The 23,382-nt window shown below is 35.4% G+C and overlaps 1 protein-coding gene and 1 pseudogene across 6 annotated transcripts in view; both read left to right on the top strand.

Moving 5' to 3' along the window:
- Lmln (leishmanolysin like peptidase) overlaps positions 1-23,382 on the top strand; it is a 74,784-nt gene that overhangs the window by 23,045 nt on the left and 28,357 nt on the right. For all 6 annotated transcript variants that reach the window (XR_006854705.2, XR_009228064.1, XR_006854704.2 and 3 more), the window contains exons 7-12: positions 2,268-2,373; positions 6,030-6,124; positions 7,679-7,796; positions 15,728-15,835; positions 18,928-19,004; positions 21,492-21,602. Coding sequence is in view for 2 of the 6 variants with exons in the window: in XM_046457927.2 (XP_046313883.1) it covers positions 2,268-2,373; positions 6,030-6,124; positions 7,679-7,796; positions 15,728-15,835; positions 18,928-19,004; positions 21,492-21,602 (615 nt within the window). In the remaining 4 variants the exon portion in view is untranslated. The remainder of the gene's footprint in view (positions 1-2,267; positions 2,374-6,029; positions 6,125-7,678; positions 7,797-15,727; positions 15,836-18,927; positions 19,005-21,491; positions 21,603-23,382) is intronic.
- On the top strand, positions 13,498-14,248 carry LOC124101829 (ribosome biogenesis protein NSA2 homolog; annotated as a pseudogene).

Raw genomic sequence — 23,382 nt, 5'->3', positions numbered from 1 at the left:
AAGAAAGACATCCCTGGAGAAGTGAGAAGAAAGATATGAAATCCTGGATTGAGTCTAAATTAGTTAATCTCAGTTCAGCATCTCATAATGTGGAAAGTACCAAAAGTGTCTAGTTGTCTTCTGGTGAGAGAACCCAGCATAGGAGTCACACAAAGGAGAATCCCCTTAAGTGAGAAGTGTGTTTCATTGTCATTGTTATGTTTATTTATAGTTATATTTATTTACAGCACTTAATGTTTGGTTTGTTTGGTATGAATGAGTAGCTAAAATAATAAATGTTCTTTGTACCATGACTATGAAACTACTCACATCTAGGGAAAGATTTTGTTTTTTTCTGAGAATAGTATTGATGTTTATAGAATGAGCAGTACAATGTCTCCAGTATTTCTTTTTTGAATCTTTTTGAAGGAATCTTCCTTCAAAACTGGTGTATTTCATGAATTCATTCCATTATTATTTGAATGTCTAACATATTGCCAGCAGATGAGGTGAACAAAATACACATGTGCACCCACCTCATGGAATTTACAGATTTCAGAAGAAGACAGGTATTGGTTTAAATTTTAATTGTAGATATGTGATTTAAAATATTATACTTTATAGAAAAATACTTTGTACAGGATGTTGTAAAGGGGAGTAAAAGGAGAAGATACATTTCATTCAGTTAAGCAAGGAAAGCCTCTTTGAATAAGTGAAATTTTAGCTTTGACCTGAACATTGATAGGCTTTATCCAAGTAAAGAGGTTGGAGAAAAAAACTTATGTTAGGAAAAAGCATGTATACATTTTGCTGTCAGAGGTCACTTCAGTGGACACTGTGTTAGAAGAGGCAGACAGAACTATTACTTATTTTAAGTGCTGTGAGAGGTCCGTGAAGTAGCCACATGTGATGGCTCACTCCTGTAATCCCAGTGACTTGGGAGGCTGAGGCAGGAGAATTGCAAGCTTGAGGCCAGTCTCAGCAACTTAATGAGACCCTGTCTTAAAAAAAAACAGGGCTGAGGATGTGGCTCAGTGGTAGAGCATCCCTAGGTGCAATCCTAGAGTGCAAAAAGCAAAAATAAAAAGGAAGTCCCTGAAGGCTTTTAAGCCTAGCAATGACATATTTTATATTTTAGAAGTCACCGTGCAATGTTTTGATAACTAATTTATCTTCGTACTTTTTCTAAGTCTGTTGCTATCAAGTATAAAGAAATGTACTGAATTTTTATTTAAATGAAGTGTATCTTCTTTATAAATAAGGAAATATAGTTGGTGAGGTTTGTAGTATTTCTGTGGTAAATGTTAGGAAAAAAAATGTAGAACAATCTTCATGTTCCTTAGCATTGTCGGTTTACCACAGCTTTTGAAAGACAAGTAGGTACATGGTAGAAGTGATTTAATCACCCTGGGTCCTAGTATGGTACTGAATTCTCCAGTTCTAGGCACACAGAGAGATGTAAAATTCTGTAGATTCTACAGTGTGTACAACTTGAAAGAAGATGATGGGAAGGTAAAAGTATGTATGTGAATGTAGGCATTTTGGCAGCAGAAGAAAAGGAAAGATGGAAATTAAGGTTGAGCAATTTTCAGCAACCTGAATGGTTTATTGCCCCATTATATATCTGTTTTCCCTGTCTACTTAGTTGTCTCTATGCCTGAAAATATAGGGAATGCTAAAAATCAAATACTGGTTTTACAATAAAATAGTACTAGAATGTATGTTTTTTAGTTTATTCCTTTTTTGGTATTACATATTTTAATTTACACTAATATATAATTAACTGACCATATATCCTTTTATGGAAATAGATTTTCCTTTGTCATGCCATAGGAAAGCAAAGGGTACATGTCTTGAGAGTAAAAGATAGTGAAAGTTAGCCATAAAATTACATTGAAGGGCTGGGGTTGTAGCTCAGTGACAGAGCACTTACTTACACGTGTGAGGCACTGGTTTGATCCACAACACCATAAAAAATAAATAAATAAAATAAATATATTGTGTCCATCTAGGGGCTGGGGATATAGCTCAGTTGGTAGAATACTTGCATCACTTGCACAAGGCCCTAGGTTCAATCCCCAGCATCAAAACAAACAAACAAACAAAAAAAAGATATTGTATCCATCTATAACTAAAAATTTTTTTTAAAGATTTCAAAAAATTATATTGAATATTAAATAAAGGTTTTTCTGTCCTTGAGCAGTTTTTCATAGAGAATCAAAGATTAGTAAATATAGTAATAAATATTGTTCTGGAATATAATAAAAATTCAATGTCTATTTTAACAGGCCAATAGCAGGATATGCTAACCTGTGTCCAAATATGATCTCTACCCAGCCTCAGGAGTTTATTGGGATGCTGTCCACAGTGAAACATGAGATTATTCATGCCCTGGTAAAGCTGTTACCTACTCTTCTTTCCTTCATGCTTTAATTTTCTGCTTATTGTGTTCTTATTTTGTTGCATATTTTAAAATTTAAGATTATGTGAATTCTTACATTTTTGTTCAGTAAAACCTGATTAATTAGGTCTCTGCTAATAAAGAATTTTTAATGATAGGATAATAAGTAGGTTGAATTTTTCTATCTAATATAATTAGATATTTGATCTATTCAGTAAATAGGACTTGGGGAGAATGATTAAGCTTCTTCTGAAAAGAATTTAGTAACTTAGAAAAATTACTTTCCTCTAGAATATTTGATATGCTGATACAGCTCTTAGGAAAGCTAATTTGTAAAAGCCCTCTTGGTCTAACATGGGCTTTTTTTCCTCTTTTTTATTTTGTGTATGTATGCATGTGTCTGATACTAAGAATTGAACCCAGGGGTACTCTATCAATGAGCTATATCCCCAGCCCTTTCTGTTTTTTTGTTTTGAGACAGGTTATTATTACCAAGTTGATGAGGCTGACATCAAACTTGTGATCTTCTTTTCCTAGCCTCCTGAGTTGCTAGGATTACAGGTGTATGCCATCACTCTGGGCCATTTGGGCTTTCTAAATATATATGTACTAACTGATTCAGAATTTCTGTATTCCTTTTCCCCAATTTGTCCAAAATATTAAATTTTACCATATGCCTATGGGATTTAAAGAAATTGCCTAAAACCCTAGGAAAAGTTCTCTGATACTATTTAAGTATGTTTAGGAAATGGAGGGGAACAAAATATACTTGTTAAGAGAGAAAGGGTCACACAGACATAGGTCTGAATTTTCTTAGCTGTATGATTAAAAAATTTTGGGGTTTGGTACAAATTGGTTAGCCTTTGGTAGCCTCAGTTTCATTTATAAAATGAGGAAAATAATAGTACATACTACAATGAATTTTATTTCTTGAAAGTTAAACAAGATAGTACGTATAACTGGTGTAGCACCATCCTATATGTAGTAAGCTATAATAAAATTAGTGGCTATTATTTTTCTTATTTAGTGAGCTATCATGTATGACCTTGAAATATAAGTTTGTCTTTCAATTATCAAACATACTGATTGATAAAGTGAAACTCTAATGTAACTAGATTATAGTCATGTTCTTCACATAAGGAGATACTAAAATGAAATGTTTGTTTGGGCATGGTGGCACATATCTGTAATCTCAACTACTTGGGAAGCTGAGGCAGGGAGATCACAAGTTCAAGGCCAGCCTGGGCTACTAGTGAGACCCTGTCACACAAAAAAAAAAAAAAAAAAAAAAAGTCTGGGTATGTAGCTCAGTGGAAAAGCACTGCTAGTTTCAGTCCCCAGTACCAAAAATAAAAAAATAAAAAAGGGCTGGAATGTTCAAAAAAGTATAGCCTTTGTCTATCATATGCGAGGCCCTAGGTTTGATCCTTAGACCAAAAAAAAAAAAAAAAAAAAGAAGAAGAAGAAGAATGGAGCAAGAGGGGGAAGAGGAAGAAGAAACATGTAGAGATAAAAGAATAATCTGGACTCCATTACTCATTCTGGCAAACTTTGAATGACACAGAATCCACAATTATATCAGCAAAGAAGGTTGCCAAAGAAGTTAAGTAGGTGATCACTTACAATTGATAGCTACTAGGTTATGAACTAGATTATATTTTCTATTTATAAAACATGAAAGTAGCTTTGTTTTAGTTATTAGATTAGGAAAGAAAGCAAGAAAAAGAATCTCACTAATGAAATAGAAGATACCAAATGGCATTAATTTTTCCCCTTTTCTCACCTTGTTGATGGAAGAGGGGATGGAGAATGGGAATTTGAATATTTTATATTAGGTATTGATTATCTCATTAAGATTGAAGACTTTTTGTTGTTGGATATTGCTTGTGATATTGGGGATTGAACCTAGGGGTGCTCTATCTCTCAGCATTCTGCCCAGGCTTTTTTTGTGTGTGTGTGGTGCTGGAAATTGAACCTAGGGCCTTGTGCATATGAGGCAGGCAATCTACCAACAGAACTATATCCCCAGCCCCATCCCACCCCCTTTTTTTTTTTTTGAGTCAGGGTCTGGCTAGGTTGCCCAGGCTGGCCTTAGCCTTCTAAGACCCTGGGATTATAGGCATGTGCCATGATTCCTGGCCAGTTTAAGACTCTTTTTTCTCCCCCCTTTTGGTACCAGGGATTGAACCCAGGACGCTTAATCCCTGAGCCACATCCTCAGCCATTTTTATGTTTTATTTTGAGAAAAGGGTCTCACTAGGTGCTTAGCGCCTTGTTAAATTGCAGAGGCTGGATTTGAATTTGCCTTCCTTCTGCCTTAGCCTCCTGAGCTGCAGGAATTACAGGCATGCAACATCACACCTGGCAGAATGACTTTTTCATAGAAGGTTTTCCTCTTAAAATCCTGAAATTTATAGGTCTAATACCCAGTATTACAAAAATCCTGAGATTTATGAATAAAGGATACTAAAAAGTCCATGAGAGTATATTGCTGTGACAGAGCCTTAGGCTGCTGGTACTTCTGATAGCCATGAAAATCCTTTAGTCTAGGTGCAGTGGTACATGCCTATAATCCCAGCAGCTCAGGAGGCTGAGGCAGGAGGATTCTGAGTTCAAAACTAACCTTAGCAACTTAGCGAGGTACTAAGCAACTCAGTGAGACCCTCTAGATAAAATATTTAGAAAGGGGTTGGGATGTGGCTCTGTGGTTAAACACCCCTGGGTTCAATCACTGGTACCAAAAAAAAAAAAACGAAAGAAAGAAAATCCTTTTAAAAAAATAGCAATGACTACTACCTTCTCAAAACTAGAGAAGAGCATATGTTTAACTAAGTAATGATTTCTTTCTCTGCATATTTGATCATATAGAAATGTACATTTTCATAGTAATTTTTAATTAAATTCATCTATTTTATTTTAACCAGTGTCAGGCTTGACCATACAATTCAGTGTACTGCTTTCATCATTTCATCTCTTGCCCAGCATTCAGAAATGATAGATGATAGGTTCTCAAACAAGGAAGAAGGCCAAAATAACTTTAAAAAGCAGACAAACAGCCAGGCATGATGGTGCACACCTGTGATCCTCCTGTTTCAGGAGGCTGAAACAGGAAGATCACAAGTTCAAAGCCTGTCTCAGCAACAGCGAAGTACTAAGCAACTCAGTGAGACCCTGTCTCTAAATAAAATACAAAAATGGACTTGGGATGTGACTCAGTGGTTAAGTACCCCTGAGTTCAATCCCCAGTCCCGGTACCAAAAAAAAAAAAAAAAAAAAAAAAAAAAAACCAGAGGAATTAAAGAACACAGAAAATGCTCTTTGGTTTGTGATTTAAAAGTGCTAATAGTGCCTAGATGAATTATAGCACAGTCATTGCTATTCATTGTATTTATACTGAAAGTAATTTTAAAATATATAACACATTTTGGAAAAACTTTTATTAAATATTTACTTTAAATAGTTAGAATTTAGAATTCATAAACATGGCCCACTTAATCATAGTTTAGTTGCAGCCTATGAGAAGTTCCTGCGTTCGCCTGATGCTGTTATGTATTTATATCAGTGCTTTCTTTTGATAGCAGACATGTTATGATATCTGTAATCAGACTTGATATTTTCACGGTAAGACATTTCAAACTTTTTCTTATAGGGTTTCTCTGCTGGGCTCTTTGCATTCTACCATGATAAAGATGGAAATCCTCTAACTTCAAGGTTTGCAGATGGTCTCCCGCCTTTTAATTACAGGTATTTACTATTTTTATTTTCTTCTTTTAGAGGATGCTAAGACAAAAATCAGAATCATAGTATGTTGTTAGGTGTTAAATAACAGTGTCTTTATGGATAATCTAAGGAAACTAACTGTACATAGTAAAACAAGATAGGATCATTTAGCCTCATGACCTATTCAAAGAGCCAGGACTCTTTTACCAGGCTAGGCTCTTTTCACAATATTGTGCCTTATAGTACAGTCAGGCTGTGGTAAAATGTGGGTTGATTATATTTTGCCTTTTTAACAATTATTGCCTGTGCATGGCAATATTTACATGTTAATTGATATTTTATTTAGTTTAGCAGATTAGTGGTGATCCAGAGGTTCAGGGCCTAAAATATGCTGTAGTTAGAAAACTGAAAAGGTTTATCAAGGATTTTATAGTGGGATTGGAGGTTTAGATCAGGGATATAACATTTGCCTAGTATGTTCAAGGCTTTGGGTTTGATCTTAGCACTGGGGGGAAAAAAAAGAATTTTATAGATAATATCAGTTTTAGAACTATAACTGTTTGCATGCATTTATATAAAAATAAGTCTCTAAATTAAAAGCACATATCTATAAAAACACTTGTACAAAATATTCATCATGATTTTGTTATTAATAGTCAAACCATATAAATCACCAAAAATATAAAAGCTGCATCAGTAATAGAATAGGTAAATTTGTGATATATTCATATAACTAAAAACTACATAGCACTAAGAAAGAAAACACTATTGGCTGGGATTAGCTCAAAGGTAAAGTGGGTACATGTGGGGCTCTGGGTCAATCCCCAGCACCAGAAAAAAAAAGAATATACTTATGCTATATGCAGTAATGTGGAGGAATGTCGCATTCCTCGAAACTAAAACACTCAGGGTCACTCCAGGTAAACTGGGCTGCATGAAATAACCACCCAGAGACAGACAAATACCTTTTTCTTTGGGGTCCTGTGATTGCTCCTCTGACCTTAAGGGCTCGCAAAAAGACATACAAGCAAATACTCTACAACTGAGCTACTCCCCAGCCCCATATTAGATTTTTGAAGATGTGGCCAAGTTCATGATGGATGATAGCATGAATGCTTGCTACCATCATTACCAGTATTGAATATTATAGGTCATATTTTAGGTTTATCTGTTGAATAAAGATGTTATGTCATTATTATATTCAGGACTACTAGTTTTATTTTCTTTGTCCAATCTTTTGGGTTAGTTTTCTTTTTCTAATTACTTTGTATTAATATCTAGAGATATTAATCCTTTTTCATGTTGCAAATATTTCTTCTATCTACTTTTGTGTCTTTTTACTTCATTTGTCATGCATGCATACATACATGCAAGTGAGTAACATCTCTTTTAACTACAAAATAGTGCTTACAAGCTCATAGGGTTGTTCAAAAGATTAAATTTGAAAATTCCTTTCATGGATATGGGATAGTGTAAGTTCTCAAATATTTTAATTTCATATTGATACTCATGAATACTTTTATTTTTAAAGTAGTAGTACGTTTGCAGAATGACCGTCTTTCTATTCTATAATTACAGTCTTGGATTATATCAGTGGAGTGATAAAGTAGTTCGAAAAGTAGAAAGATCATGGAACATTCGAGATAATAAGATAGTTCGTCACACTGTGTATCTGCTAGTAACACCTCGTGTTGTTGTGAGTATTATTGAACTTCTTTATTTCTCTCATGAACCATCTTCCTTCATTATAATACTTGTTTTATTAATGACTATTGTTTAAGAATTTATAATTAAATTTCAGAGCCTAAAGTAGAATCAGTAGTATAAAGGCAGTGCAGTAAAGTTATAAGCCAGGAGAAAGATGAGGAAGTAGAAATTTGACATTGACATTCATGATTCCTATCATATACACTGCTTTAAGGAAGTGCTGCCTCTGTAATGATACCTTTTAGGATCATTGTACTATTTCTGTAATTGTTTATCATTTCATTTGAGGGTTTGTATTAGTCAAGGGTCTGCAGAGAAAGAGAGACAAACAGAGTGTGAGGGGTGGAAGTGGAGGAAAGAGAGATTCTTTTAAGGAATTGTCTCACACAACTGTAGAAGTTTGGAAGATCCGAATCTGATGAGGTAGGCAAGCAGACTGGAGACTCGGGGAAGAGTTACAGTTTGACTCTAAAGACAGAATTATTTCTTGCTTGCAGGTCAGTCTTTGTTCTGTTTAAGCTTTCAATGGGTGCTTGAGCCCACCCATATTTTATGGAGGACAGTCTGCTTTTAGCTTAGGGTCCACTGATGTAAATATTAATCTTGGGCTGCGGTTATAGGTCAGTAGTAGAGCACTTGCCTCACACATGTGAGGTACTGGGTTTGATCCTTAGCACTACATAAAAATAAATAAATAAAGATATTGTGTCCATCTATAACTAAAAAAAAAAAATAGGAATATTAATCTCATCCAATAAAACACCTTACAGTAGTATCTAGAATAGTGTTTGACTAAATATCTGGGCACTGTGTCCCAACCAAGTTGACAAATTAAATTAACCATCACAGGATTCCCCATTTTTTTGATGACAGAAAGCTATTCTGCCTCCACTTTTCTTTTACACTCACATCTCTCTGCCTTCTAAACTCTTTCAGTGTTCTTGGGCTATTTTCCATCCCTAGAAATCTCTAACTCAAAAACAGACAAAATCCAATAAGTAAATTTGTTTTCTACTCAATAACATTTTTTTTTGCTGAGTGTGACACATACCTGCAATCCCAGTGATTATGAAGAATCATAAGTTCAAGTCCAGCTTGGGCAACTTAGCAAGATACTGTCTTAAAATAAAAAATAAAAAGTGCTGTGAATGATGATGATGATAATAATAGCCTGAATAGCTTTTTTCCCCTACAAAATATACTTCCATAACAATTTACACCAGTAATAAAATTATTCTTGAGAGAGCAAGGGTAGCTATACTTAAACCAAATAGACTTTAAGTAAAAAAAAGGTATAGGAAGACAAATAGGTATATTATATAATGACAAAGGGGGTCACTTCATCAAGAGGATATGACAGTTTTAAATCTATAAGTACCTAACTTAAAAGCACCTGATCGTGTAAAACAAATATTACTCTTTCTGAAGGGAGAGATAAATTGTAATACAATAATAATACGAAGCTTTAATACTCCACTTTGAACAATGGACTAATCACCCAGACAGAAAATTAATAAGGAAACATTGGACTTGAACAGCACATTAGGCCAAATGGTACTAAGAGATATACAGAACATTCCATTCAACAGCAATAGAATATACATTCCTCTCAAGGGTATTCTCCAGAATAGATCACACGTTAGGGCACAGAAAAAGCCTTAGAAAGTTTAAGAAAAGTCAGTCATATCAAGTACCTTTCTAACCACAAAGATGTGAAATAGAAATTAATAACAGCAGGAATTTTGGAAATTTAAAAATACTTGTTGGAACAATATATTCCTGAACTACCAACATGCGTTGATAAGGAAATAAAGGGGAAATTAAAAACATCTCAAGATATTGAAATATCTTTAAATAAATGAAAATGAACATAGAAAATACTATAATTTACAGGATATAACAAAAGTGGTTCTAAGAGGAAAGTTTATAGCAAAAAAACAAGTACATCTAAAAAGAAGAAAGAAGCTGAGCATGGTGGCACTCGCCTGTAATCCCAGTGGCTCAGGATACTGAAGCAGAAGGATCAAGAGTTCATAGCCAGCCAGCCTTAGCAACTTAGTGAAGCCCTAGTTAACTCAGTGAGATCATTTGTCTAAATAAAATATTTTTTAAAAGGGCTAGGGCTGTGGCTTAGTGGTTAAGCACACCTGTTACAAAAAAAAAAAAAAAAGAAGAAGAAGAATTAAAATAAACAACTTTGCATTATTCCTCTAAGAACTAAAAAAAGATGAACAAATTAGACCAAAGTGAGCAGAAGGAAGGAAACAATAAAGAAGAGAGTAAAAATATGTGAAGTAGACACTAGTAGACACAAAAGATCAATGAAGGGACTGGGGTTGTGGCTCAGTGGTAGAGTGCTCGCCTAGCACATGTAAGGCCCTGGGTTTGATCTTCAGCACCACATAAAAGTAAATTAATAAAAAATAGGTGTTGTGTCGAACTACAATAAAAAATAAATTTTTTAAAATCAGTGAAACTTAAAATTATTTTTTTGAAAAGATAAAATTGACAAAACATTAGCTAGACAAAGGAAAGAAAGGAAGAAAACTGAAATAAAGTAAAAATGAAAGAGGAGACATTACATCTCATCACAGAAATACAAAGGATCATAAGAGACTACTGTGAACAGGTATATGCCAATAAATTTTTTGGGGGGGAATACCAGGGGATTGAACCCAGGGGGGCTTAACTACTGAGCTACATCCCCAGTCCTTGTTATTTTTTCTTTTGAGATGGTCTAAGTTGCTTAGGGCCTTGCTAAGTTGCTGAGGCTGACTGAACTTGCCTTCCTCTTGCCTCAGCCTCCTGAGTTGCTGAGATTACAGGTTGCTGCAGTCTGGCTGGGCACAATTCAGGAGCCACTTGTCAAAAGAAATGAACTTTATTTTTAGAACACACACACTGCACCACACAGCTCTTCAGGAATTCCCTCAGAGCCCAGCTGCCACCACTGGCTTCCCACAAGCCTCTCAACCTCCCCCATTCCTCCTGCTCTTGAGGCCGATTGGCTGGGTTGCATGGGCGGAGCCAAAAAAAAAGTCCCCCAATGAGCAGCTCCGTGGTCTGAAAGGGCGGGGAAACAGCCTAATGAGCATCACCGCAGAGGAACCAATCAGTTGGCAGCTAGAAGTTTGCCAGGGCCGCTGTGAGCCAATCATCAGCTGGCAGCTGGAAGTTTGCTAGCAGCTGGAAGTTTGCTGGGGCCCCTTTGGCTGTGGCTCTCAACATCTCCCCCTCTCTGTTTAAACAACAAGCATGTGGCTTAGGGACCATGCCTGCCTTAGGTTGTCCAATACTACATATAGTCCTTACCCGTCATTGGATGAGCTGACTTCAAGGCGTCAGCCTCCTGTATTAGGTTGGTACCATTGCAATTGGATCTTACCCGTCATTGACTACTGGTCCAGCATACAGCCACACCTGTGGATAGGTCTTTGTACCAGCGGGGGGTGAGGTTCTTTGCCTCACCTCTGTTGGCCCCCAAATTTTAGTTGAACGACCATCACAAGGAGAAGGGAGGAAGATACACCAAGTCAATTGACGGTTCCTTTTGGAAAAATTGTACCACCGATGACACCATCAGCAAAAATACCCCAACACTACCACAAGTCGCTGCAGGGCACATACAGGGCACATACAGGATTGCCTGGAGCCCTTAGTTTGGGCAATGATTTAGCAGATAAAACTACACATGACATACATATTTTCTCTACACTAGAAGAAGCTACAAATTTTCATAAAAAGTTCCATGTCAATGCTAATACTTTACAAAAGCGTTTTAAAATAACTAAGGAACAAGCTAGACAAATAAAACAATGTCAAAATTGTGTGACCTTTTTACCACAAGTTAATCTTGGAGTCAATCCTAGAGAACTGATACCTAACCATATTTGGCAGATGGACGTCACACACTGCCAGAATTTGGAAAATTAAAATATTTGCATGTTACAGTTGATACTTCTTCCGGATTTTTGATGGGCTCCCTTTATGCCGGAGAAAAAACTAAAGATATTATAGCTCATTGTTTACAAAATTTTGCCACTGTGGGCGTTCCAAAACAGTTAAAAACAGATAATGCCCCTGGTTATACTTCTACCTCTTTTAAACAATTTTGCTCATCATTTGGCATTACTCATATAACAGGAATCCCATATAATCCACAGGGACAAGGCATAGTTGAAAGAGCTTGGTGCTGATAACGCCAAGGTCGCGGGTTCGTTCCCCGTACAGGCCACCAAATGCCGCAGTCTGGCTGGGCACAATTCAGGAGCCACTTGTCAAAAGAAACGAACTTTATTTTTAGCGCGCACACACACACACACACACACACACACACACACGGCACCACACAGCTCTTCAGGAATTCCCTCAGAGCCCAACTGCCACCACTGGCTTCCCACAAGCCTCTCAATCTCCCCCACTTCTCCTGCTCTTGAGGCCAATTGGCTGGGTTGCATGGGCGGAGCCAAAAAAAGCCCCCCAATGAGCAGCTCCGTGGTCTGAAAGGGCGGGGAAACAGCCCAATGAGCATCACCGCAGAGGAGCCAATCAGTTGGCAGCTAGAAGTTTGCTGGGGCCGCTGTGAGCCAATCATCAGCTGGCAGCTGGAAGTTTGCTGGGGCCCCTTCGGCTGTGGCTCTCAACAACAGGTGATGTCACTGCACTCAGTTGTGCCAACAAATTTGATAACCTAAAAGAAATAGATAAATTCCTATAGTTAATATTGCTAAAATATCCATGCTACCCCAAACAGTTGCAAATTCAGTGCAACCCTGATCAAAATTCCAATATCTTTTTTCACAGAAATAGAAAAAAAAATCCTAAAATTCATATGGAACCACAAAATAACTCCTAATTGCCAAGGCAATCATTTGTAAAAAGAACAAAGCTAGTGGCATCACACTACCTGATTTCATAGTACAGGAGTCCCCACTTTGGCTGAGGTCTTACTTTTTATCCCTAGTCTTAAGTCCAAATATATTAAATGGAAAATTCTAGAAGTAAATAATTTATAAGTTCTAACTTATAATATAGTATATTGTTATAATTGTTCTATTTTATTATTACTTATTAATCTCTTCCTTTTCCTAATTTATAAATTAAACTGTATCACAGTTTAATATGTATATATAGGAAAAAAACATAGTATAGGTCCAGTACTATCTGGATTTCAGGCATCTACTAGGGGTCTTGGAATGTATCCCTTACAGATAAGGGAGAACTACTGTAGTAATTCAAACAACCTGTACTGGAATAAAAATAGAAACACTAGGCAGTGGAGCAGAATAGAGAGCCTAGAAATGAACCCAGGCATATATGGTCAGTTGATATTTTACAAAAGTGCCAAGAATGCCCAATGGGAAAAAGGTAATCTCTTCAATAAATGGGGAAACTAGATATCCATATACGGAAGAATAGATTTGGACCTTTATCTGATACTTTATGCAAAAACAACTCAAAATATATTAAACTCCTAGAATAAAACAGTGGGAAAATTACACAACATTGGTTTGGGAAATAACCTCAGAAGCACAAACAACAAAAACAAAAATAGACAAATGGAATTATATCAAACTAAAAAGCTTCTGGCTTTCCTCTTTTGGACTGCACAGAATAAGCTCTTGGGTCTCTGAGACCCAAAAATTGAGAGGTTCTTTGCACCCAGGAGGCTGTGGCCTTTGACTCTATAAAATGAATATATTAAATTACAATATAAATGCCACAGATATTGCTTGTATTACCATGAGAAAAATAGAAAGAAGGAAACTCTAGAGTCTCATGAATGTTCGAGAGGGGGGTGGGGGTGTTGGGGGTGGGGGATTGGCCTGAAGACTAAGGTCTACCATAAATAGCACTATGCTGAGAAAATACAAATGAAAACAACTATCAAGATGCATGAAAAGAGAAATGCCAAACAAAAGAATGATGACAAGACTCCACAGGGAGCAGTACCTTCTTATCTACTGGACAGAGAAGGACAGTCCCAAGCAAAAGTACTTTCCAGCATGGTTATGCAAAACAGAAAAGAGACATCAGGAAACTAGTCAGTCCCTCTGCCCAAAGTTCATGCCCAGGGAGAAACAGAAGTATTAAAAGTTGTTTAAATAGTAAAGAGAAAAAAGAAGGTATAGAGGAGGATGGCTGCTAGAGTCTGCTTTGTTGGATATGACTTTATGAGAAAACCACCTAAATTTAAAAGATTCATTAGAACAAGGGGCTTACATTTCAAGAAGACCCATGAAACACATCCTGAATAGAAAGCCATCTATTGCCTATCAGTACTTGATGTGAAAAAGTATCCTTCATAGCCACTATGTTCAACTTCAAATGTTATTACCAAAGATACTGCCATTGAGATAAACATGAGTCATTTGGGCCTTGTGATACAAAGAAGCAAGGTTATTTGGTGGAAATTATGCCCAAGTTATCAACAGTCCTTGAAAGTGATGGACTTAAATGTAGACTCACTGGTTTGACAGCAGTTTTATACACATAACTCCTTGTTTTAATTATTGAAGACTATGATCAGGGAAACCACCATTACTATGATGTTTCTGAATGCTACCAAGTAGTCTTACATCTCTGTAATCAAGAGAACTATTTGTTAAATTGTAGAAAACATTAAAATGTTGAAAAACATCTGTACACCAAAGGAAACAGTCAACAGTGGATTGGGAGGGAAAAAGTCATCATACTACAGTGATACATGCATACCCATGTTTACAGCAGCACAATTCACAATAGCCAAACTATGGAACCAGCCTAGGAGTCCATCAGTAGATGAATGAATAAAGAAAATGTAGTAGATATACACAACGGAGTTTTATTCAGCCATAAAGAAAAATGAAATTAAGTCATTATGTTAAGTGAAATAACCAAACTCAGAAGGTCAAGGGTCATATATTTTTCTCTCATATGTGGAAGCTAGAGAGGAAAAAGGGAAAGAAAGGTGGGGGCTAGGGATCTCATGAAAATCAAAAGATGATCTTTAAAGGAAAGGGACCAGAGGGTGGGAGGCAAGGAGGGTGTGGGGAAGTGCTGGGGAATGATACTGGCTATATTACATTGTTATATAATGTAACATGTACAGCTATGTAACAACAAATTCCATCATTATGTACCACTGTAATGCACCAATAAAAAGGCAGAAAAAAGGTATTGTAATAGAATACAACTAATATAAAAAAATTTAAAGAATAAAAGTCATCAAAGTATACTGATACATGCATACCTATGTTTTAGCAGCACAATTCACAATAGCCAAGCTATAAACCAGTTTAGGTGTCCATCAGCAGGTGAATAATGGATAAAAAAATAATGTAATATATGTACACAATTGAGTTTATTCAATCATAAAAGAAATAAAATTATGTCATTTTCAGGAAACTGGATAGAACTAGAGACCGTTAAGCAAAATAAGTCAAACTCAGAAGTTTAAATGTTGTATGATTTCTCTTCCAAGTGGAAGCTGGAGCGGAAAAAGAAAAAGAAAGCAGGGGTGGGGACATCTCATGAAAATCAAAAAGAGATCAGTAGAACAGAGAAAAGAGATCAGGGAATGGGGAAGGGGAGGAAGGGAGGATGTGCTGAAGAGCAATATTGGCCAAATTATATTGTTATATATTGTATTCATTTATGAATATGTAACAGCAAATCCCATCATATGTACAATTATAACACAGCCATACAAAAATGTAAAAAGAAATATATATATGTGTATATATATATATATGTATATTAATTTCCTAGCAAAGAAGAATGTAGCACCATCAAAATTTAATTATATTAAAAACTATATTTAAAAAAAAAATTCTCTCTTCTTACCAAAGTAATTTTTTAATATCTGTTGTATTCATGGAATAAAGAGTTTGACATTATCTAAAAGTACTTTTGTGGGATTTTTATTTTTCTGATTCTTAGGATGAAGCACGAAAACATTTTAATTGTCCAATTCTAGAAGGAATGGAACTTGAAAATCAAGGTGGTATGGGCACTGAACTCAACCATTGGGAAAAACGGTTATTAGAGGTCAGTTTATTTTTAAGTTTTACTAGACTTTTTTTTTTTTTAAGTAATTCATACTCATGGAAAAAGATATTTAAACAGGTTCCTCTTTAGCTCTTAAAATCCAAATTAATTTAAATCTTAAATTCCAAATGTAATTGCTAAGCTTGTCTTATATCCTTCCTTAAATATTGTCTAAATTTATGTATATACACATACACACAGAAGTTTTTCTTTTTTTTTCCAATTATCTCTCTATTTATTTATTTTTGCATTATGATTCTTAATACACCTTTATACCACAATTTATCATATCTCTAATTGTATATAAGGTATGTTGACACCAAATTCACATCTTCATACATGTATTTTGTATAATGAAGAAGTTTTTCTTTATGAACTCATACAACTTTTTTAACTTAATGATATTCTGTAGACATCTTACTAAGGCAATACAAATGCTTCTGCTATAATGCAACATATACTTTCACCTTTTTATACTGAGCTCAGTGGCACATGCCAGTAATGCCAGTGACTTGGGAGGCAGAGACAAGAAGATCACAAGTTCAAGGCCAGCCTCAGCAATTTAGCAAGACCCCATCTCAAAATAAAAAAGGACTGGGAATGTAGTTTAGTGGTAAAGTGTCCCTAGGTTCAATCCCCAATACTAAAAAATAAAAAAAGAGTTTATTCTTCAATATGATACCCTAAAAATAACTAAACTTGTGGGAAAAACAAGTATCCAGAACACTAACAAAAACATAAATCATAATTACTAGCTCAATTTTAAAAGACATTAAATTTCCAATAAATACAGCCTTTTGTCTACTCTAGTATTTCTTTACTTTGAACAACAACAGACCTATAATCACAGCTACTTGGATTTCAAAGGAGGATTTGCAAGTTCCAGACCAGCATAGGCAACTTGGAGACCCTATCTCAAAAATTTAAAGTAAATAAACAAAAGGGCTAGAATGTAGCTCAGTGATAGAGTACCCCTGGGTTCAATTTCCAGTACTGCAAAACAAAAACAAAAATATCCACAACAACTACAAAACAACAACAACAACATAAAAAAACTAGCAATGGGTAGCTGGGTGGGGGATTGTAAATCTTGAGTAAGAGGGACAAGAGTAAAATGTACCAAAATTAGAATGTGCAATAAACACTTGCAACCATACTGAGCCAAGGGGAAAAAGATGAAGTGAACAGAATAGAGACCATACTCAGTATAGCATCCCTCTATTCTTTTATTTTTTTTTTCTTTATCTTAGTGTATTTTTTATTTAGCTGCTATTGCTTCATCGTACATTAGCCTCCAGGGAAAAGTCACAATGAATTAGCAGGATTATATTGATGTCACTCCCTTATTTTCCATCTCACATGAATTCATTCACAGTGCTGAAATACATGCATTAGCAAAATAGACTGTGTGCTTTGATTTCCTCAGTTTTGTCATTGTTGTTGTTTTTTATGGTATTGAATCCAGAGGCTTCAATAAAGATGCTTCAAAAATGAGGCTGAACTCCTCATTTTTTAAGAGCTGCAGAGTATTATATTATACAAATGTAACCTAACAGTCATGTGTTAATGAACAATTATGTTTCAAATTTTTAATTTAAAAAATTATAATGAGCCATTTATTTATTTATTGCTCATTTACTGCTGTGCTTTCCAGGATTGGTGTTTCAGTGGATATTCTTTGGTTCAGCTAAATAATCAAACTCACAAGACTCCAACAGGCCACACTAAAGAAAGATTTCCTTAGAAAGGGTATCACAAAGCACGCACAACATGCAGTGTTGGGCACATTCCTTGTGCTGAAACAGCAATCTAGGAGCTGTCATTAGTGCCTCTCTTCCTCCCTCTCCAACTCAAGGACAGCAGTACAAGGCCAAAGTAGATGGATGCAAGAACCAGCCTGGCTTTTAAAGTACCATGTCCCAAATAGGACATGATCTTTTTAACAGTTTCATAGAAATAATTTTCAGATCCCTATAAAACATTTCTCAACACAGAGAAGTCCCAGAACTATGGCTTACCAACAGGTATTCATGTTCATTTATAGTAATCCAAGCCCAGAAGTATTTCAGGAGGTTTTATTCCCTTAAGTACTAATGCCTGGTAACACAGTTGACATTCTATCTTTATTAGGTTTCCAGGGGAACAGAACTAGAAAGTTAACCCAAGGTCACATTTGTTTACAGAGTAAGAAAGAATAAATTCCTATAAGTGGAATTTCTGAGTCAGAAGATATTAGAGATAAAGAGTTGAAGAAAAATTAGAGCTGTCCAAAGAAGAAATATGCTCTCTTAAGAGGCAGTAGAGTCCTTATTGTAGAGGACCTCCTGAAAGGAATTTTATCATATAAATTAAAATTGGGTAGATAGTATACCTTGAGAATATTTTAGATCCCTCGTATAGATTATTTGATCTCATGATTCTATCATATGTGTTTTGCATGTTAGTGTATCTGTGATCACAAAAGATTAGGAAACTATTTTATATGTAATTCAGGTGGTTATTTCCCTAATTCTAAATTACCTGGGCATTGTCTCACTTTACTTTGCCTGGAGAATCTTTACAGTAGTATTTCTGATTCCACATATATTTATCTTCATTTTCATCATAATATCTTAAATGTTGGGCTGGGGATGTGGCTCAAGCGGTAGCGCGCTCGCCTGGCATGTGTGCGGCCCGGGTTCGATCCTCAGCACCACATACAAACAAAGATGTTGTGTCCGCCGAAAACTAGAAAATAAATATTGAAAAATTCTCTCTCTCTCTCTTCTCCCTCTCTCTCTCACACTCTCTCTTTAAAAAAAAAAAAAAAAAATATATATATATATATATATATATATATATATATATATCTTAAATGTTAGTTCCCGCCATTCCAGGGAAAGTATAAACATGGAGACATTTGAAGCAAAAAATAGATTTGACTTTAAATTTCAGTCTAGTCATTTTAAAGATGGCTTTTGTATTTCACTACTTTTAAGTGAATATTTATCAGTCCCTGACTGGAAACATTTTAAATATATATCAGAGAAATCACAGAAATTATTAGGAATTGTAGAGTCATTTTCTAACTAAAGTTTGTTGGTGATTTTCAGAATGAAGCAATGACTGGTTCTCATACCCAGAATCGAGTCCTCTCTCGAATCACTCTGGCATTAATGGAGGACACTGGGTAAGACAGCTGTGAGAATACATGATTTATGTATTAAAATTAAATGAATATTAAGATTAGCTTAAGAAAATGCTGACATTTTACATCAAAGCAAAACTACTTACTGCATTATTGGATTTTGTGCATTTAGCTGTCCATTATCACCAAATCTGTTTATTCATTTAATAATTGTTTAAGGCCCCAAGATATAGTTATGAATAGAGCAAAACCATGATGTTAATGAGATTTATTTTCTTGTAAGGAAAAGCTTGCTAATATGAAGGAAAAACTAAATAATTTTTTAAATTGTGAATAAGATTGATGTATAGTTTCCTGGTTTTTAAAGTAGTGGAACTTTCTGGTAAAGCAGTGAACTGTTATTAAATGAAACCTTTTACAGAATCTTTATGTATCAAATAAAATCAGAACTGCTTAGGTGGAAACAGTGCTTCTTTCTCTAAGATAGCCTGAGGGAACATTTGAAAATGAAATCAAATTTGAAAATCAATAGTATAGGTATTATTAAAACCATGAAAATAGTTGATTTAACTTAATTTTTTTTTGGGGGGGTGATCAAAGAGAAATAAGGATTTTAAAATATAGAGCTCATTGTTGACCCTGAAAATAGTTTCAATAAAAATGGAAGAGACTGAGAAGTTCATAGGCTGATCTGCTTACATGAGAGAGGAATACATAGGTAAGAAAGGATTTTATTAGCACATCTTTTCCCTTGAGAATGCAAGATGGATAGGATCCAGAAAAACAAGAGAGAATTAAGTTAAATGAGAATTAGCTTCCTGTCTATTAATTCAGGAAAAAGGAATGGGTATAAGAATGCAGCAAGTCATGGAACTGGGGATATAGCTCAGGGGTAGAACACTTGTCTGGTATGTGTTATCTACTTTCTTAATTCTCCTTTAGCCCATTTGAAGAACAGTAAGGAAAAAAAATCTAGCATTCTTATGCCTAACAAAAATATCAAGATATTGTTATATCTTTAGAAGATAGCAGATAGCACCCTGAAAAGTCATTAGCATGCAGTGCTTTAAGGTTAAAGATTATTTTCTATGAAGTGATAACAAATTTTTGATGTCTATATAGACTTCATCTCAGGGATATTATTCTTTTAAATATTTTATTATGAAATTTACCAACACATAAAAAAATGCATGTATTAAACAGTCTATATAATACAATGAATACTGTAGGCCTATGAACTGGATTCAACAGTAAATAAGATGTTATACTTGTAACGGTCTTTCTTTTTACCTTGCAAGTCACAGACATCACATCATTTTACTCCTAAATATTGCACCATGAGTCCCTAAAATATATGGATGTTTTTTAATGTAACCACACTTAGCAGTAACAAAATTAATAATTTCCTAATATCCTCTAATATCCAGTTTATAAGCACATAAACCTTTTATCTCTCTTTTTAAATCGGGGTGCAAATAAAATCTCTCTTAAGTCCTTTAACGTACAGCAGTCCTGTACACCTCTGCCACCTCCCCCACCCCCCATTGCAGTTAATTTATTGTGGACCCAGAATTCTGGATTCGCTTGTCTATTCCTTTGTTATACAATATCCTGAATGTCTTTTAAATAGAAGTTATCTCTGTTATGGGTTAAATGTGAGGTATTCCCCAAAAGTTTATTTGTGAGACAATGCATGAAGGTTTAGAGGTGAAATGACTGGGTTATAAAGGCCTTAAACCAGTCAGTGAATTCATGCCAGGACAGGGATTAACTGGGTAGTAACTGTGGGCAGATAGGGTGTGGCTGGTGGAGGTGGGTCCACAGGGCATGCCTTTGGGGTTTGTCCTTGTTGAGAAGAGCTCTCTCTCTGCTTCTTGGTAGCCATGTCCTGACTTTTCCTCTGCCACACACTTCTACCATAATGTCCTGCTTCACCTTGAGCCCCAAGGAATGTCACAGATTCAAGGCCAGAACAGCAAGAAACTAGAGCCAACTGAATTAGATTAGGTAAAAGGTACCCAAGTAGTAATTCCACTATTTCTTTCTTTTCAGCTTCTCTTTTTCTCTCATTCTAGTTCCTTGTCCTTATTTTCCTTGTCTCACAATAAAACCACTTTGTGTTACTCTGTGACTTCCATCATTTTTGAAAATTACAATGGAAATATATTTTGTTTTGTTTTCCAAATATGAAAGTAGTTTGGCATAGAACTGATTACCCAACCCCTGCCCCAGTGATCCTGTACACCAGACCTTTGGCAGCAAGCACTTTGTAAATGTTCATTTGTAGTGATGGCCTCCCAAGTCCTTTTTAAGCTCCTAATTTGCTCATTTGTTGAGATTTGTAATTGGTATGCTAGAGTTGTTTTTTAAGTGGAGGTAATCTATAGTCATTATTGGGGATAGCAGGTATAGATTGGTGATAGAGCACTTGTTTGGCCCTGAGTTTGATTCTGAACACTGCAAAGGAGAAAAAAGTGAATTTAAATAATGGTAATACTAAAAGGTGCTTTGTTTGGATTATTTCCACAGCTGGTATAAAGCAAATTACAGCATGGCTGAGAAGTTAGACTGGGGCCGAGGAATGGGCTGTGACTTTGTCAGGAAGAGCTGTAAGTTCTGGATTGATCAGCAGAGACAAAAGTAAGAATGTGTTTCTTTGTGTATCTTTCATTATACAATTAATTTCTGATTTTGTTCTTTATCCTGAGCATAAAATGTCAACTATTTTCAAAAGTGGTCTGAGCAGTTCAGTTTCAAATCCTTCTACAGGTACTTCACAATAATATCCTAAAAAGTAAGTGAAGAATAATTGTTTTTTGTGGTGCTGGGGATGGAACCCAGGGCCTTGTGCATACAAGGCAAGTACTCTGTGAACTGAGGTATATCCTAAAATTATTATTTTTAATCATATATTAAAATAATCTGGGGCTGCAGTTGTGGCTCAGTGGTAGAGTGCTTGCCTAGCATGTGTGAGGCACTGGGTTCAATCCTCGGCACCACATAAAAATAAATAAATATAAAAAAAATTGTGTCCATCTACAACCAAATAATAATAATAATAATAATCCATAGCATCAGGGCTGGGGTTTGTGGCTCAGTGGTAGAGTGCTCGCCTAGCACACATGAGGCACTGGATTCGATCCTCAGCACCACATAAAAATTAAATAAAGATATTGTGTCCACCTACAACTAAAAAATAAATATTAAACTAAAATAATAATCCATAGCAAGGTGGTCAGAGCTATGAATATTTCTGTTTGGCTTATAATTTATAATTTTTGCATATTCTTGTCATTTTTTATTGTTTTCCTCAGTTTGCATATGTAAACATAGATGCAAATATCCATTCAGTATTAAAAAACCAGGCTGGGCATAAAGAAGAATGAAATTATGGCATTTGCCAGTAAATGGATGGAAATGGAGACTGTCAAGCTAAGTGAAACAAGTGTATCCGCAAAAAACAAAGACCAAAGGATCTCTCATTAATATGCAGATCCTGACTCACAATAGGCAGGGGAGAGGGAGGAGTAGAGGTTCACCAGATTGGACATGGGGGAATGGGGAGAAGTGTGGGGGATGGGAATGGGAAAGACAGTAAATGAATTGGACATAACTTTCTTGTGTTCAAATATGATTACATGACCAGTGTAACTCCACATCATGTACAACCACAACAATGGGAAGTTATATTTTGTGTATGCATGATATGTCAAAATACATTCTACTGTTATGTGTAACTAAAAAGAACAAATTAAAAAAAACAAACAGGGGCTGAGGATGTGGCTCAAGTGGTAGCGCGCTCGCCTAGCATGCGTGAGGCACTGGGTTCGATTCTCAGCACCATATAAAAATAAAATATTGTGTCCACCTAAAACTAAAAAATAAATATTTTTAAAAAAATCAGGCTGGGGCGATAGCTCAGTCATTGGTAGAGCACTTGCCTAGCATATACAAGACTCTAGATTCCATTCCCATCATTGCAGGAAAGAAAAAAATACTTTTGAAAGAGGGTTTTTCATCTGGATACATATCATAATCACATCAAGACTTTTAAAGTTACAAAGTATCCAAGTTTGGGATAGATATACACAACACACACACACACACGTACATAGAATCTCTGTTTTTTACAACAATGATCTCAAAATTAAAAATTAAATATAAATAAATTTAAGCAAATATAAAAATTACATGTATTCTTCATCCATTTTTTCTTCTTGCAAAATCATTGTAAAATATCACAACTAGGATATTGACATTGGTATAGATTCAGAACATTTCTATAATAAGGATGCCTCATGTTGCCATTTCCCTCCTAACTTCATAACTCCTAGAAACCACTACTTATTCTTCATTTCTATAATTTTGTGAATTCAAAAATGTTATATTAGAATGTTGTATAAATTTTTAAATGTGATAA

Source organism: Marmota monax, unplaced genomic scaffold (assembly GCF_021218885.2).
Source record: "Marmota monax isolate L192 unplaced genomic scaffold, Marmota_monax_Labrador192_F-V1.1 WCK01_AAM20220418_F8-fsc00052, whole genome shotgun sequence".
In the NCBI taxonomy this organism is placed as follows: Eukaryota; Metazoa; Chordata; class Mammalia; order Rodentia; family Sciuridae; genus Marmota; species Marmota monax.
The sequence above is the reverse complement of the archived record's forward strand: the minus strand, read 5'-3'. Positions and strand labels throughout refer to the sequence as shown.